A 17,165-nucleotide genomic window follows, 5' to 3' on the forward strand; every position below is an offset into this window, starting at 1 on the left:
ATATCAGTAATAAGGCTGTTTCACTTTCTTATCATTCATGTATTCACTGGAGTAGTACTTTTAATTTTCTTCAAGAACTTTTCCTTTGCATCCACAGCTTGGCTAACTATTTGGAGCAGGCGGCCTAGCTCTCAGCCTATCTCAGCGTTCAGCATGCCTTCCTCACTAGAGTTAGTCATTTCTAGCTTTTGATTTAACATGAGAGGTATGTGACTCGTCCTTTCACGCGAACACTTAGAGGCCATTGTAAGCTTACTAACTGGCCTTATTTACTCATTTATTTATTTTTGCGGTACGCGGGCCTCCGCACTGCTGTGGCCTCTCCCGTTGCGGAGCACAGGCTCCGGACGCACAGGCTCAGCGGCCATGGCTCACGGGCCCATCCGCTCCACGGCATGTGGGATCTTCGCGGAACGGGGCACGAACGCGTGTCGTCTGCATTGGCAGGCGGACTCTCAACCACTGCGCCACGAGGGAAGCCAGGGAAGCCCCTAACTGGCCTTATTTTAAGACTGTCTTGTCTCAGGTAATAGAGAGACCCAGAGAGAGGGAGAGAGACAGGGAAATGGCTGGTCAGTGGAGTAGTCGGAACACACACATTTATTAAGTTCACCATCTTATATGAGCATGGTTTGTGGCACCCCAAAACAATTACAATAGTAACATCACAGATCACCATAACAAATATAATAATAATGAAAAGGTTTGAAATATTATGAGAATTACCAAATGTAACACAGAGACATGAAGTGAGCAAAGGCTGTTGGAAAAATAGCACCGATAGACTTGCTTGATGTCTTCAATTTGTAAAAAATGGCAATAAACCAAAACACAATAAAACAAGGTATGCCTATATATAAATATAAAATGATTATTCTTTAAAGGACTTAATTTTCAAAACAAATCATTATGACACCTAAATATTTTATCATGCAAATATATTACATGAGTAATATATAACTGTAGTCTCACTGGAAAAGATTCAAACTGTATTGAAGAATATAGAATAAACATGAAAATCTGCTTTCACCTCAATCCCACCACCACTCCCTTTCCTGAAGGCATCCACTGTTAGTAGCTTTGTGAGTTTGCTTTCAACCTTTTTTTCTGTGCATTTACACATATGACAACATATACCATTTTACGTAGTAGAGTCAAGTTCTAAGTATTCTGTAAATTTTTTGCCTTTAACAACATGTTTTGGACAAATTTCACTTCAGTACATATAGGTCTATACTTCAGTCTTTTGGTGACTTCATACTATTCAGTAATACTCTGATTTATTTGACTGTTCCCCTGTTGATGAAACATAGGTTGTCTCCAATTTTATTACTATTTAAAACAATATTTCAGTGAGTCTCATTGCAGATGCATCTTCCATACAAATATGGAAGTTTTTCTGCACCACATATTTGTAGAAGAATTGGCTAGTCAAAGGATATATGGATATGTGTGTTTTAATTTTGATAGATTTTGCCAGTACTCTTTACAGAAGTTGAACCATTTTATAAATTTCCAACAGTGTGTGACAGTGCTTGTTTCTTTACATCCTTACCAACACAGGTATTATCAATCTTTTTGTTTATATCTGATGGCCAAAGAAAGGATATTTTATCCTTTCATGTGCTTATAGATTATTTACAGTTTTATGAATCACCTGTTATATCCTTTGACCATTTTCTATTGGACTCTTATCTTTTTCATATTGATTGGAAAAATCTTTATATGCATTCTAGATGTTAATCCTTTATCTTTTATATATATTGCAAATGTTTTCTGTCACTTGTATTTTCATTTTATTTGCAGCAAAAAAAGTATTTGTCATTTTCATTTGTAATTTACAAGTTAATTTTTAAGAGATCAGATCTCTCCATCTTTTACATTATGGATTCTGAATTTTATGTCTCACTTCATAAGGCTTATATAAATATTCTCCTTTATTTTCTTCCAATACTAATATAGGTTGTTCTAAAAATTTTAGCCTTTTTTTTTTTTTGGCTGTGTCGGGTCTTAGTTGCAGTACACGGGATCTTCGTTGAGGCATGTGGGATCTTTTGTTGCGGCGCACAGGCTCTTCTTTTGTTGCAGTGTGCGGGCTTCTCACTAGTTGTGGCGTGTGGGTTTTCTCTTCTCTAGTTGTGGTGCGCAGGCTCCAGGGAGCATGGGCTCTGTAGTTGTGGCAGGTGGCTCTCTAGTTGAGGTGCCCAGGCTCAGTAGTTGTGGCGCACAGGCTTAGCTGGCCCCGCGGCATGTGGGATCTTAGTTCCCCGACCAGGGATCAAACCCACTTCCCCTGCATTGGAAGGCAGATTCTTTACCACTGGGCCACCAGGGAAGTACCTAAAACTTTTAGCTTTTTAATTCTATCTAGAAATTGTTTTATTCTGTGTGAGGTTGAGGAGGTCAAATAATTTTATCCTTAAAAATGGACCAAGCATCATCTTTTTTACTCTATTTTGAAATATTAGCTATCATTAAAATTATTTTCATATGTAAGTGGTCTATTTATAGATCCTTCTATTTCTGTTCCATTGATCTCTCTGTCTAATCTTGGACACCTACCACATTATTTTGGTTATTACAACCTGATGATATGTTTTGATATGTGATAGGGCAAATTCTCTTCCCCTGTCCCCACTTATATATATATTTTTAATTCTTGGCTATTCTTGAACATTTTCCTTTCCAAATAAAATTTAGAAACAGTTTGTTAAGCTCTATTTAAAAGTCCTATTAGGATTTGATTGTGATTGTATTGAATTTAAATTTAATTTGGGGCAAACTGACTACTTTGTAGTATTGGGCCTCTCATCCAGGAACATGATAAGTTATTCCATTTACTCAAGTCCTCTCCAACATTTTCCTTTATATACATCTTAAACATTTCTTGTTAAGTATAGTTCTGGGCATTTATATTTTATATTGTTATGAAGCGGATTGTATCAGTCAAATATGCTTTCAGCATAAGACACAGAAATCCGAACAAACAGAAAACAGAATAACTGAAATAACAAGAAGTAGTGAGGCCAAGTCCCTGGCTGTTGTGACTGACTTCAGTGATGTCGGCAAAGACCTCCATCATCCTTCTGCTTGCCACTTCATGAACTCTTTTAATCGGAATATTCAGTTCTTTCGTCACCTCTGGGAAGTTTCTTTCTCTTAATTCCTTGATCATTTCTTCTCTTCCATTCTCTGTTAAGCCCTCTGGAACCTCTGTTTGTTAAACATTGGACATTCTGAACTGATTCTGCATGTATTTTAATTTTTTTTCTCTTGTATTTACATTTCTGTTTTTAAATTCTGTGCTCTGGAAGATGTCCTCAATATTAGCTTCCACTTGCTAATTTGATTTGCTGTCATATCCATTTGCTTTCTCAGAACGTTCATTGAATATTTTCTATTTCACTAATTGTTTTTACTTTGACTTCAAAGCATTTACCCTGTTCTTTTCTATAGCAGCCTATTCTTTTATAGATGCTTTGTTCTCCCATATTTTAAAAAATTCTCTTATGGGGACTTCCCTGGTGGTCCAGTGAGTAAGACTCCATGCTCCCAACGCAGGAGGCCCGGGTTCGATCCCTGGTTGGGGAACTAGATCCCCCATGCCTGCTGCAACTGAGAGTTTGCGTGCCGCAACTAAAAATCCTGCATGCCGCAATGAAGATCCCGCATGCTGCAACTAGGACCCGGTGCAGCCAAAATAAATAAATAAATATAAAATGAAAAAGTAAAAAAAAAAAATTCTCTTAGGGACCATTTTGGTTTTTTCTAGACCCATTTCTGTTTGTTTATGTTGTTTTTGCCCATTCATCCACAGTTCTTATGATAATTACTTAGTTGCCTGATAATTACCTAGAGCATCCTCCTGCTATTTTACTTGTTCACTCTGAACGTCAAGCTTCTTGGGATCTGCTCTTTGAAGTGGTTATCTCCTGCACATATTTTGGCTGCAGGTTACATTTCTGCTCCTATTTGTCTGTCAGTTCAGTCCCTTCTGATTTATATCTCACAATTTTTAGTCTTTTGTTGGTACCCTCTCCACTGTTATAAAATATTTTTAAATTGTCTTTTGCTAGTTTTAGGGAATTTTCAGCAGGAGGACACACCCATTCTTAGCCCACAATTTTAATCTACTCTCATAGATTTCCTAATGTGATACTCATCATAGATATTACTATATAACAGGAACAAAAGTTAATTCATCTTTCCTACATAGCCTATTTCTTTTTCAAAATGATAAATACAGCAACCAAATTTTCAACATTTTTAATAAATTTTTTAGGTCAAGGCTCACTCTTTATTTTCTGCATTCAACAATATTATCCTAGAAGAGAGCAAAAAAAATTCAGAAGGATCAGTATTGTCCCAGGATTTGAAATTTGATGATGAAGTTATAAAAATGGATCCCAGGATCAAGCCCAGACCAAAACTTATTAGCTTGGATGATAAAACAATACTTTCCCTTGCCAAGACTAGCATTTACAGTCATATTGTGGTGAGTATTATGAGGAATAAAATTTGGGGACATGAACCTTGAATTTGGTCAGAATCTATCGCATGAAATCTAAAGATATTAAACCACCCATCTTATGATGCCAGGCAGCATGCTGTCCATGCCAGGCATGCTTTAAAAGTGCCCAGCCCTTTTCTTCTACAGATCAGTGTTGTCCAGTAGTAATATAATATGAACCACATATGTAATTTTGAATTTTCTATTAGCCACATTTTTAAAGATTTTTAAAATTAAAAAGTAAGATTAATTTTAATAATATATTATAGTTAACTCAATATATCCCCAATATTATCATTTCAACATACAGGCAATATGAAGATTCATTAACAGATAGTTTCATGCTAAGTCTCTGAAACCTGGAGTATATTTTACACTCACAGTACATCTCAGTTCACAGTTCAAGTGCTCAATAGCCCCATGTGGCTAGGGGCTATCATAGAGGACAGTGGAGGTCTAGAGGTAGCCTTGTAATTTGCAAGGAATTTCATTCCTGAATAACAAATAAACTCTCTTTAACTGATTAAGATAGTAAGTTTCAAAACAGTTTCCAGGACCAATCAACATAGAATACAGGAGTTTTATCTTTACAAAATTAATCAACAGAATTTGAGTAACTTACTGAAGCAACTTACTTTACACTGAGGAAATTCTATTGAGATATTAAGCCTCCCTCTATATCTTGACTCTCAAATCTGTCCATTTCAAATCTGCTACCATTCTGTCCAAACTCCCTTTATCTCCGACCTAGACTACTTCCATAGGGCTACTACACAGCTCCAGGAGGCACCATGCACATTGTATTCTGTTAATGTGCTCTTTGGATGCCATTCACTATATAACTTGACTATAACTCAATACAAGGGGTGTGTGTCTGTGTGTTGGGGGCTGGGGAGGTACATGCCTACTAGAGCTATGCAAAAGAGGCCTTGTCCTGCTTCTGCTTTAAGGCCACAACCCATTCTCCATGTTGAAGCGAGAGGAGTCTTTTCAAAATGCAAGTCTGATTTGTCACCCCTCACTACTCCTATTTGAAATGCTCAAATGATTTTCCATTGTTTTAAAAATAAAACCAGAGTCCTTAATATGGCCTATAAGGTTTTGCATGACCTGGTCCCTGGCCTGTCTATCCACGCTCTTCTCATATTACCCTCGCTTTAGCAATCTGTGCTCAGCCTCCTTCTTGTTTCTTTAATGTACCCTGTTTGCAGCCACACAGAGCCTCTGCACTTGTACTGTACTCCTGCACTGTACTCCTGCATGGAATGTTCTCCCCTGACCCCGTTTCTCCTAGTTAACTCCCACACATATTTTTGATCTATACTTTAGCATTAATTCCTTCTCTTACCTCTAGGTCTAGATAAGAATCTAAGTAAGATTCCTTTGTCATATACTTTGTATCCTTCCTAAACTATAAATTCCACAAGGGCAGAGATTAGGCTGTTCTTAGTCATTTATATTCCCAGCATGAGGGCAACAATATAAGATTGTACATTGAACAAAATGGCCACACCTAAGGAGCAACTTTCAAATAAGAGTAGTATATTTACTACAACAATTTTTTGATGACTGTTGGTAAAATTTCTTTTACCAACAAAATCAGCCTATTGTAACAATTTTCTAAAAGCTGGAAAATAAAGGCATCTTGAGGTAAGGATGCCTTTTTCTAATTTACTCATAAACACTGAGCGGACTAGCATCAACTCTGCCATTATCTAGCACAATACCTAGCACACATGAGATACTCATTAGTTACTTGTTTTAAAACAGAATGTCTTGAGTGGTTCTTAACAAAGAAAGTGGGTTGTTTACTTGAACCTGCAGAAGTAGTAAACAAATTGATATTAACTGATAAATTGATAAGAATACTTAAGAAGACAAATTATTCTTACATGACGCTATCTTTCTATGCATGCACTGAAAGCTAAGGTACAGATAAAAATTCTGAAATGATTTTTATCTTGAAAGTCAATTACTTTGCTCCATCGTTACATTTCTAAATCCATTGTTTATGATGACAGTTTTTTCTCAAGTGATTGTGTGAAACAGAAAGTAAAAAATATTTTTTAAAATAATAAGTGAGGTCAACAGTTTTCAGCCTGCTTCTAAAAATATTTGAAACACTTTTTTAAGAAAGTTTATGGGATTGCTTTGGTTAAACTGTGTTAGCATCATCCACCAAATCTTCAAGCCTAGGAGATTGTCGTTACCTTAGAGGATTATTATTAGAGAGGAAGGGAAACTTCATAACATGATGGCAATATCACCACCTTTATCATAAGTGTTCAGTATACTTATTACAGGAGCAGTCTTCCAGCTGACAGCATGGAAAAATTGTTTCTGAACTATATTGTCAAGATTTCATATTTGAGTAATGAACTCTTGATAATAAAGCTTCAGTAATGAAAGGTTTAATAAATGAATGTGCTCTGATTGGACTGAGCTTCTAGAACATGTATTCCTATAGATTTAAAGGGATTAAATAAAAGTTTAAAAAAAAAACAGCACCAGAAGGTAGGTCTTTTTTATTATCTTTGGTTTGTGATAAGAAACAGAGGAGAGTTAAGACTTCAGAATACCTTGGGCAGCTTGTGACCTCCACCTGACTATTAATTTGGTCAACACGCATAACATAAGAATGGAGGGGCTTTTTCATATTAAATTTGCCTATATTGCTTAAAAGCCAGCAAATTTTCTAGGGTTTCCAGTAAGAATACTAGATATTAGAAGAAGGATATTTAGATATCATACCCTTTGTTCTCCCTTCTTTGTGCCGTTACTGTAAGAGAAACTGAGGGAAGGGTACATACCTCTTATTTTCTTTTCAGTTATCCCCACCAGGTCGAGTTTCATGAGGACATCTATAAAAATAAATAAAATATGTAGAAATAAAAAACCCAGAGTAACATAATTTTATATTCTCTTACAGCACAATTAAATACTGAAAATTAGAGTTGTCAGTTATGTCTGGCTTTTGTACTGATTTATTCATTTAGCATTTACTGAGATTTGCTGTATTTTAGGCAATGAAATAAGTATTGGGGGTTCAATGAATAAGTTATTTTCCCTGCCCCAAGGATATTATTTCAGTGGAGGAGACAGATATGGAAACAAATACAGGAAGTTTGGAGTTGCTGGGAGAGGTCCACAGAAAGAGGTGGGTTTTTTGTGGATTTTTGAAGGATATGAGAGATTTCATTGTTTTTGTCTTCCAAGCAGAGGAAATACTTTATCTGTAAGCACATGGTTTTGAAAGATCCTGGTGTCTTCAGGGAACACTGAGGAATTCAGTGTGACTAGAACATAGGGTGTGTGACAGTGGAAGTATAGGTGTAGGTTGGAATACAAAGAAGATACATGAGGCTGTGGCTGGAAGAGTAAGAGGTTATAGCCACATCAGGATGGATTTCAGAAGGCAAATTTATAAGTTTACATTCTTTTGTTTAGGGAATAGGCTCTCTGTTTTTAAAGACCCTAACTTTGATAGCTTGTGTTTAGATTTAACTGTGGTCAGACTGGTGGTATAGAAATCCAGTAGAAACTATTGTAGTAGTCCAAAGGACAAATAATAGTCTGAACTAAGGCACTGTAGTGGTGATGGTATGGAGCGGTTGATTTAAGAAACATTTCTAGAATCAAATGTATATAGAAAAGAGGGGAAATTGATGATCAACAATATCTGTTAGATGGTGAAACTCTTAATCAGGATTGAAAATGTGGACTGCCAAGCAGATCAGAGAAGATGATGAATTCAATTGTGAACATGTTAAGTGTAAGTTATCTGTAGAATCTGTCATGTGTGACCTGTAAACTAGTCTGCATAAATTGGCCCTTCTTAATTTTAGCAAAGTTTTGATAACTATTTGACATTCAATTGTTTCTCCCTGCCAGGAATTTAGTTATGTCCACAGTATAATAGGGTTTAAGATGGTGGTGGTAAGTGAAGAGGGTTGGGAGGTAGATACCTGATTTTATCATGATACCCATTTGTTGTGAATAAGGTGGTCAATTATATTGACATTTTCTTGTGCCACTATTTATTTTGTAGACTATGCATCAATCTTCATTTGATACCATTAACAATGGTATAGTTTAAAGAGAAAAATTATGTAGACATCAGGGTTTCCCCTAAATATAAAAATATAGTAACATTCTTTTTTTTTTTTTTTTTGCGGTACGCGGGCCTCTCACTGTTGTGGCTTCTCCCGTTGCGGAGCACAGGCTCCGGACGTGCCGGCTCAGCGGCCATGGCTCACGGGCCCAGCTGCTCCACGGCATGTGGGATCTTCCCAGACCGGGGCACGAACCCGTGTCCGCTGCATCGGCAGGCGGACTCTCAACCACTGCGCCACCAGGGAAGCCCATAACATTCATTTTTATACAGCCCAGGATCAAATGGGCAGGGAAAATCTGGGCCAAATTCTGATGTAGAAACTGTCTTAGACACTCTCCCAATTCCTTCTTTGATGTTGTGTCTCCCACTTTAACACCCTCAGCCTTTCTTCCTTAGTCCAGTGCCCTCATATGGTTTCCTGTAATCAGGGTGTATCCTTGCCATCCTTTCTCTTGCGAGGCGACCTAGCCAATACCCAAAATCTTTAGGGCCTACACTGTTCACTAGCCTGAGAAATAGGTCTGCCCTAATGAATATCACAACAAAATATTTAGCCATTTTCTAAAAAGAATTTCATGCCGATTATTGATAAACTTAGAGCAAGTGGAAGATCAAATTAATCGAGAACCAGATGCAATGCTGCTATTAGAAACTATACCTTTTAAAATCATAAAATCAGACTATACTTTCAAAATTATATTTTTTTCTCATTGGCTCTCTCTTAATGTTATTTAAATAGCTATAATTAGGATATAATCTGTCTTGTTTTTTATTTACATTTTATTTTACTTCAGAGTCTGAATCTACATGGAAACAGCTTGAGTAAATTGAGAGATCTCTCCAAGTTAACAGGACTTCGAAAACTTCATATCAGCTTTAATGAATTTACTTGTTTAGATGATGTATACCACCTGGTAAGAACTGTCTTTTTGAAATTATTTAAGTAAAATAAAATTATTAATTTAATGAATAAATTATTTTTGTAATTTAGACCTCATATATACCATATTAACAGCCCAATTCGGGAACAAAACATACATAAACTATATATATAGTATGTTACTTTCTCTAAAATAGGCCTTAGATTTAGATTCTGTTTACAAACCAAATATACACCTGTGGTCATATCTGATTTCTAGCTACTTGAAAATAAATGCAAAATTACTCCAGACCTGTTTTTAAAATGGCATTTATAAAGTGTCATTTCCAATTTCTTCTGCTCTTTTTTTCTCACTCTCTTTTTTTTCTCCTTATTGTGAGTCTTTATTTCTTCTTCACTTTCTAGTTTACCACTTCACAGCTAATGTTGTCAAGTCTTCCCATCTGTTCATTATCCACATGGTTAGTTCTCTTTCTCTCTGCCTTGTCCTTTCTACCCTCATCACACACATAGATCTTGTTTGATTTGTGTTTGCCTTCTTATAAATCAAGGACAAATACAGTAATACACATGTACACCCAGGTATGGATCTTATCTGGCTTTTGTTTTCCCTGTTATATGTCATATAACAAAAATAATTACATATGGGTTCCAGAACTCCAACCCAGCATCCCCTGTTTCCATAGGTCCCAAGTCACTGACATACATTTTCAGAATATATCATCATTCTCAGGTCTTGCTCATTCTCTATCTCCTTGCAACCATGTCAAGGCCCTTGTACTGCTACTTCTGCGACTGTGGTGAGAGTTGCTGCTTTGCTTATTGGCCTTAGATTTTAGTATTAAACCCTCTTCCTTTTTTCTTTTTCTAAGCCAAAGTCCTTTTTTTTTAATTGAGGTAACATTGGTTTATGACATTATATAAGTTTATAAAAATGTGTACAATATTATATTTCAACTTCTGTATATACTACAGTGCTCTCACCACCAAAAGTTTAGTTTCTATGTATCACCGTACAGTTGACCACCTTTACCCATTTTGCCCTCCCTCCACCCTACTTCCCCTCTGGTAATCACTACTGTGTTCCTTTTATCTATATGTTTGTTTTTATTTAGTTTGGTTTGTTCATTTATTTTGGTTTTATTACTCCACATACAAGTGATATCATACAGTATTTGTCTTTGTCTGACTTATTTCACTTAGCGTAATACCCTCCAAGTCCATCCATGTTGTTGCAAATGGCAAGATTTCATCTTTTTTATGTCTGAGTAATATTCCATTGTATATATGTACCACATCTTCTTTATCCATTCATCTGTTGATGGACAATTGGGTTGCTTCCATATCTTGGCAATTGTAAATAATGATGCTATGAACATAGGGGTGCATATTTTGAATTAGTGTTTTTTGTACTCTTCAGATAAATAGAAGTAGAAAAGCTGGATCATATGGTGGTTCTATTCTTAATTTTTGAGGAATCTCCATACTGTTTTTCATAGTGGCTGCACCAATTTACATTCTCACCAACAGTGTATGAGGGTTTACTTTTCCCCACATCCTCTTTTTAATTCTTGCCTTTTTGATAATAGCTATTCTAATAGGCATGAGGTGATATCTCGTGGTTTTGATTTGTGTTCCCCTAATAATTAGTGATGAACAGCTTTTCATGCACCTGTTGGTCATCTGTATGTCTTCTTTGGAAAAAGCTCCTGTGCCCATTTTTAAAATTGGGTTGTTTGGGTTTTTTTGTTGTTGAGTTGAATGAGTTTTTTAATATATTTTGGATATCAGCCCCTTATCAGATATATGATTTGCAAATATCTTCTCCAATTCAGTAGGTTGTCTTTTCATTTTGTTGATGGTTTCCTTTGCTGTACAGAAGCTTTATAGTTTGGTGTAGTCCCATTTGTTTATTTTTGCTTTTGTTTAGGAGACATATCTAGAAAGACATTGCTAAGACCGACATAAAAGAGCATACTGCCTATATTTCTTCTAGGAATTTTAATGGTGTTGGGAAACTGGACAGCCACATGCAAAATGGATTAAGGACTTAACTGCAAGGCCAAAGTCCTTTTTAATAGAATTCCCTTGGGTTTGGTATGCAACTGAGGAAAGAAGGTAGTTTAATAGAGGTCCCAGGACTATATATAAATTTTGGGCATTTTTGTTTAATTTTCTTCTAATGATTTGCTTGCAGTTCCAAAGGTTATAACAGGCATTATAATTTTGCTTAGGCACAGATTTAAAGACTAAACTCTTAAGTCATGCAAGGTGAATGAGCTTAGCCAGCTGCCCAGCATGTATTTGCAATGTAGCTTTGTTGTTGTTTAATACAAAGATTTCTTTCATCATCATAGCCTCACAGCCTGCTTATTGGATGACTATTACCACAGTTATTTTACAGGTAAGGGAACTGGACAAATTTTATGCCCAAGTGGTATTTTCAAATTTTAGAACTAGTAAAGGTAGCTAGCTAGATATAGACCCCTCAGACATTAAGAATCCAGTGTATAAACATGTCTCTAAAAATGACTGTAAGGATCTTCGGATGTTCAGAGAGAGGAGATGCTGTATGTAAAATAAAACACAGATACTGAAAACTACATACTACAAACAAGTGGTTTAGTAAATTATTATAAGGTGAACATGCTTGTTAACTAGCGTCCAGGTCAAGAAGTAAAACTTTGCCACCTACAGCATAAACCCCTTCTATATGCCCCATTCCTTCAAGAAATCATTATCCTGACTGCTAATAGTTATCCTCTCCCCGCTCTTTTTCCCCTATAGTTCCATCACCCCAAATGTGTATCCCTAGCACAGAAATTTGGTTTTCCCTTTTTTTTTTAATGTACTGTATTTTTAAAGTCTCTTTTAAGTTTCCCTTCTATCCCCTTCTGCTCCCCACTGTTTATCTGTAGAAATACTTGGACCTTCAAAACCAGAGTTTCCCACGGTCCAGACCCTGCCAATTTGCTTACCTATGATACACCCTACATGCCCTCCACCCTCCAGATTTTCTACAAATTGGCAACTGGATCCAGAGATTGTATCAGACTCTGGTTCCATTCCTCTGGTGAGACTACAGGGACACATAATGTCTAGTTGTCTCACTTTTCTGATTCTAGGAGCCATTATTAATGCCTGTATCTATTAATTCATTGGAGATTACAAAATAGCAACATTCTTATTCTAGAATTTCTTTTTCGTTTATTAATTGGAACACTTTTACATAGAGACGTTTCCCCTTATCTATTATTTGGATACCCAGTAGGACCATTCATATAGAAAATGCAGAATAGATGTTTATTTGCTTTTATTTACCAACTTTGAAGATAATGAATTAGTTCCTTACGAATTCCCAAAGATAAGCAATACTTTTTTAGTTTTAATATCATTAGGAATGCAAGGACTTAAACATATTTGATGATATTCAATTTACTGCAATTACTATCATGATTGAAGCTCAAATTTTCTCATCCTTAGCCAGTGGAAGCATCATAAGGTTAGCTCCTTTTGCCATGACCCTAGTAGTCTGTGATAGCTTCTTTGCCGCCTGGTATGAAAGATGTTCCATACACATTTTATGTATTTTTCTGTTGCAGACATGGGATCAACTATTTCTTCAAGGAGCCCTGGTTTCTTTTAGAGAAGTGGTATTTAAGGGCCACAATCTGGGTTGGTCATTGTTTCTAGGTCTTTCCATTGGACAGAATTTGTTGTGGGGGAGGGGTGTGTGTGTGGGTGTGTGTGTGTGTGTGGTATATGTGCAAGTAAAACTAACCTCATGAATTTATATTGATACTTCCAATTCGAATTTAAGACTGCAAATCATTTAACTTAACCTTTCTCTGTTACTTACATCTGTATCTTTTTTTCCCACACCAATAATCCTGATTCTCAGGGATACAAGGTGATAGAATTAGGATATTTAATAATCACTCATTTGTTTTATCCCCTATTACACACACAAAAGTCTCAGAATGATAGTGCTAATACTCTCATCAACATGTTACTGGAAAGATTTTTTTTAAATTTTGTGTATGTTCTTTTCATTCTTCTCTATTTTAAAAAATAATTAAAATTATCATACTATATCTACTTTGTTAGAGCATGTAGCCCTTACATTCTGTACACTCTCCCTTTTAGTTCATTGGTAATTGTGTATTTAATTCTTATCACCAGTTCTTAGGGTGGTATCAAACATTTTGATTGTCTGGAAAATATTCTATTATAGATTCCTCAGGAAGGGCTTATGGAAACAGTATCCCTTCAGTTACTGAATGTTGATAATAATTTATCTATGTCCTTTATACTTAAAGGCAGTTTTATTAGATATAAAATCCTTGGCTTACAATTTCTTTTCTTGGGCATCTTAAATATTATTTCATTTTCTTCTGGCATAAAGTGTTGCGGTAGAAAAGTCTGATGAGAATGTATAATTTTTTCCCTTGTATGTCACAGGCTTGGTTGTTCTGGGTCAATATTTCGGATTCACAGTATGCTTTACCAAAATGTAGATTAAAATCATTTTTTCTTTTATTTTTTTGAACTGGAGGTTTTTAGCAATTTTTCTGTTTCCTTTCGTTGGTTCTCTTCTTTAGGAACTCCCATTATCCATATGTTGAATCTTTACCTATCTTCACTATTTGTCACTTTCTCTTGAGTCCTTTTTATCTCTCCATTTAGATTTTAAATTGATTTAATTTTTTAAATTTTCATCTTTTTCGCCTTCTATTTATCTTAAGGCATTATTTGTTGTGTTTACGTCTTTTGTCTTTGACTAGTTTAATCTTCATTTCTGAAATGCTTTTATTATTTTATTTCGAATTCTTTTCTGGGTTCTTTCATCTCATTTCTGAGTTTTTCTAATCCAGATTTATGTTGTTATTTTGTATCTTGTATCATTCTTAAATCTTTTTGCTTGTTCTGAAATAATAGGTTTATGGTTATGATATGTTTCTTGGGCATATATTTCTGGTATACTTTTATTGCCTGCAGCAATATAGCAATATTTCTCTCTCTCTCTGTCTTACACACACACACACACACACACACACACGCACACACACACACTCACACAGCTTTATCTGGGATTTGACCTTAATACTTTTTTGCTGCTCATTTTCCAGTGAAATTAGTTCTTAACTTTTAAAACAAAAGTGGGGTTTGGGAAAACTTTTCTAATTTCACAGATCTCCCTCTTCTGCTGTTTATATGTACTGTTTAAAAACTGTAGCACTTACTTTCTGAAATTTCCTGGCTCTATTCCCTTCTTCCACTTCAGTTTGAACTTTCTCTTTTATTTGCCTTTTTTGTCCTTGTCCTGTTTAATTTTTATTTAGCCCAGCAGTTTCTTCTCCAAGAAAGATTCAGTCTGTAAGGGGGCCCTGGTGGGGCAGTTTGAAGATTCGTAGGGGCTAGACTGCTCCATCCCCTTCAGACCTTTTTACTGTAGGTCCCATGCACTCACCTGGTATCAAAGAGGGCAAAACTCCTCCCACTTTCAACTGCTGTATTCAGTTGGCCCTCATACCTTCCACTGAATATTGGTTGGCTATTTTGGGGCTCTCTTATTCTCAGGTCCATCAGATGCTGCCCTGATGCTTCCTTCTTCCTCTCTCATAGACCTGGACACCATGTAGGTCTTGTGGTTGTTGGTGGTTTATCCCCACCAACTTCTTTGAGACTTACGGGGCTACCTTGTTATGTAGCTTTGTTATAAATGTTGTCCATAGAATTTTGGTTTTATTTTTAACTCTCTTTTTATGTGGGGATTCAGAGAGATTGAACACCTATGCTGCCTAGCCTCTATATTCTGCAGTAATCAACTTTGTAAGTGTGTTTAATATTAATTATATTTATCTCAGCATCATAAAAGGCTGTGATCTAATTTAATCACTCACCTGTTATTCCTATTGTCTTCTAAGTTTTTTAATTTGCCTCTCATTTTTACTATCATTTTCCTTAAGTGTGTCTCTAACATGGAGAGTTTCCATACCCATCTTGCATGCTAAGCATTAGTTCTACTAGGTTGCAGAAAGTAAACATATTGTTACTATGTGTTCATCACCCTGGCCTTGCCTTGTGAGTCAAAATACCCAATCTGTGACTGTTTACATAATGGAAGACCTGGGCTTCATAAATGGTGGAAGTACACTATATAGTTTTTGTAGAGTTTTTAAAAATCTAAATAAGACATCCACATAAGGTAAATTGAAATGGCATAAGCTGTATGCCTGTCATTCACTCACCTGAACTATCAGAAAAGGAGAGTATCCAAGCAAAAGGAATAGGAACAGATTTATTTTTCTCTGAAAATAGTTACACCATAGTCAGAATTGGCCAAGGAAAGACAAATATGTATGGCTATTTTCAACTTTCATAGATTATGGGCCTAATTTTTTATGGAAATAGTACTTCTGTCTTATCTTTTCCAATGAGAAATTTATTGTTAAAGTGTTTCTAATGCCTTGAGACAGCTAATCTACATTCAGAGATTGAACTATTACCCCTAAAATATTTTAAAGAGGTCTTGTGGGTTTTAATATTTGTAAGTTGGGCTACATTGTACTGTAACTTACAAAAGATTTAAACTGAAGCACAAGAAATGTTAAAACACAGAACTCTGCTACAAAACTGAAAATATTATTCCTTGAATATTTATGGAGTGTATGGAGTCTGTTTTATATTCTGGGAATATAAAAAAGTGAAGATCCCACCCCTATTTTCAAGGAAAGAAGGCAGTTATCTTTATATGATGCATGATTCACAAATGCTAGTCTGCATGCAAGTGCTGGAATTTGGGACAAGTTTTTAACCACTTTTTGATGAAAAATGGGAGAAGATGGGCCATATAGTAAATTTTTATAAATCTAAATTAATTTAATTTAAAAGGCTGTTCTAAGATTATATCCTTAATACTTTTTTACTGCCAAATATCCTTTTGTTCAAGAAATTATAATCATAGTAAATTATAGGATTTTTTTTACTTTTCTTACTTATGAGATTAAAAAGTCAGTAACAATATTTGATTTCCAGAAATTTTTTAGATTTTAATGATCTGAACACTCAACTCTTGAAACCTGAGTCACTATAATAGACGCTATTCCAACAATACGAACTATGCATTATATAAGCAGTGACTAATTCTATGGTGAATTCAAACAATTGTTTGTTTTAAACTGTAAAGAAATCAAGTTTATTTTTAATTTATAGTAATATTATTTTTATTTTAAAAAATATGTTGCAAAATATTTTCTTCAAGTACTCTTTATCTCTTTCTTGTTCTGGGTCTGAGTTCATATATACTTTAAAAGAAAATTTTGTTTGCAACAAATAGAAGTAACAAATTAAAGACTTCTTACAAATATGTAAAATAAAGATCTGAATATATAAATGGCCAAAGCTGAGAAACACAACAAACAAAAAAAATTTTTAAATGTCTAATATAAACACATGGAAAAGATGTGCAACTTCACTGATAATAATGTAAATTAAAATAAGGCGGGTGGTTTGGTGGGTATTTAAGGAAATGAGCATTCTCAAATTCCATTGCTGGAAGAAAAAACTGGTACAAACTTCCTTAAAACTATTTGGCAACATTTATCAAGAGTCTTAACAATACAGAAATCCTTAAAACCAGTAATCTTATTCCTAAAAAC

At 35.3% G+C, this 17,165-nt stretch overlaps 2 protein-coding genes across 3 annotated transcripts in view; one reads left to right on the plus strand and one right to left on the minus strand.

The window, feature by feature from the left end:
• The window catches only part of LOC111173101 (uncharacterized), a 161,045-nt gene that overhangs the window by 37,664 nt on the left and 106,216 nt on the right, over nucleotides 1-17,165 (minus strand). For both annotated transcript variants that reach the window (XM_089907778.1, XM_089907779.1), the window contains exon 2: nucleotides 7,321-7,371. The gene's annotated coding sequence lies outside the window, so the exon portion shown is untranslated. The remainder of the gene's footprint in view (nucleotides 1-7,320; nucleotides 7,372-17,165) is intronic.
• The window catches only part of LRRC9 (leucine rich repeat containing 9), a 93,081-nt gene that overhangs the window by 29,806 nt on the left and 46,110 nt on the right, over nucleotides 1-17,165 (plus strand). Inside the window, exons 15-16 of the mRNA XM_089906269.1 lie at nucleotides 4,283-4,495; nucleotides 9,419-9,538. Of these exons, the coding sequence (XP_089762395.1) occupies nucleotides 4,283-4,495; nucleotides 9,419-9,538 (333 nt within the window). The remainder of the gene's footprint in view (nucleotides 1-4,282; nucleotides 4,496-9,418; nucleotides 9,539-17,165) is intronic.

Source organism: Delphinapterus leucas, chromosome 2 (assembly GCF_059928025.1).
Source record: "Delphinapterus leucas isolate spDelLeu-1000000601 "Yukka" chromosome 2, BTC_Dleu_Yukka2, whole genome shotgun sequence".
NCBI lineage: Eukaryota > Metazoa > Chordata > Mammalia > Artiodactyla > Monodontidae > Delphinapterus > Delphinapterus leucas.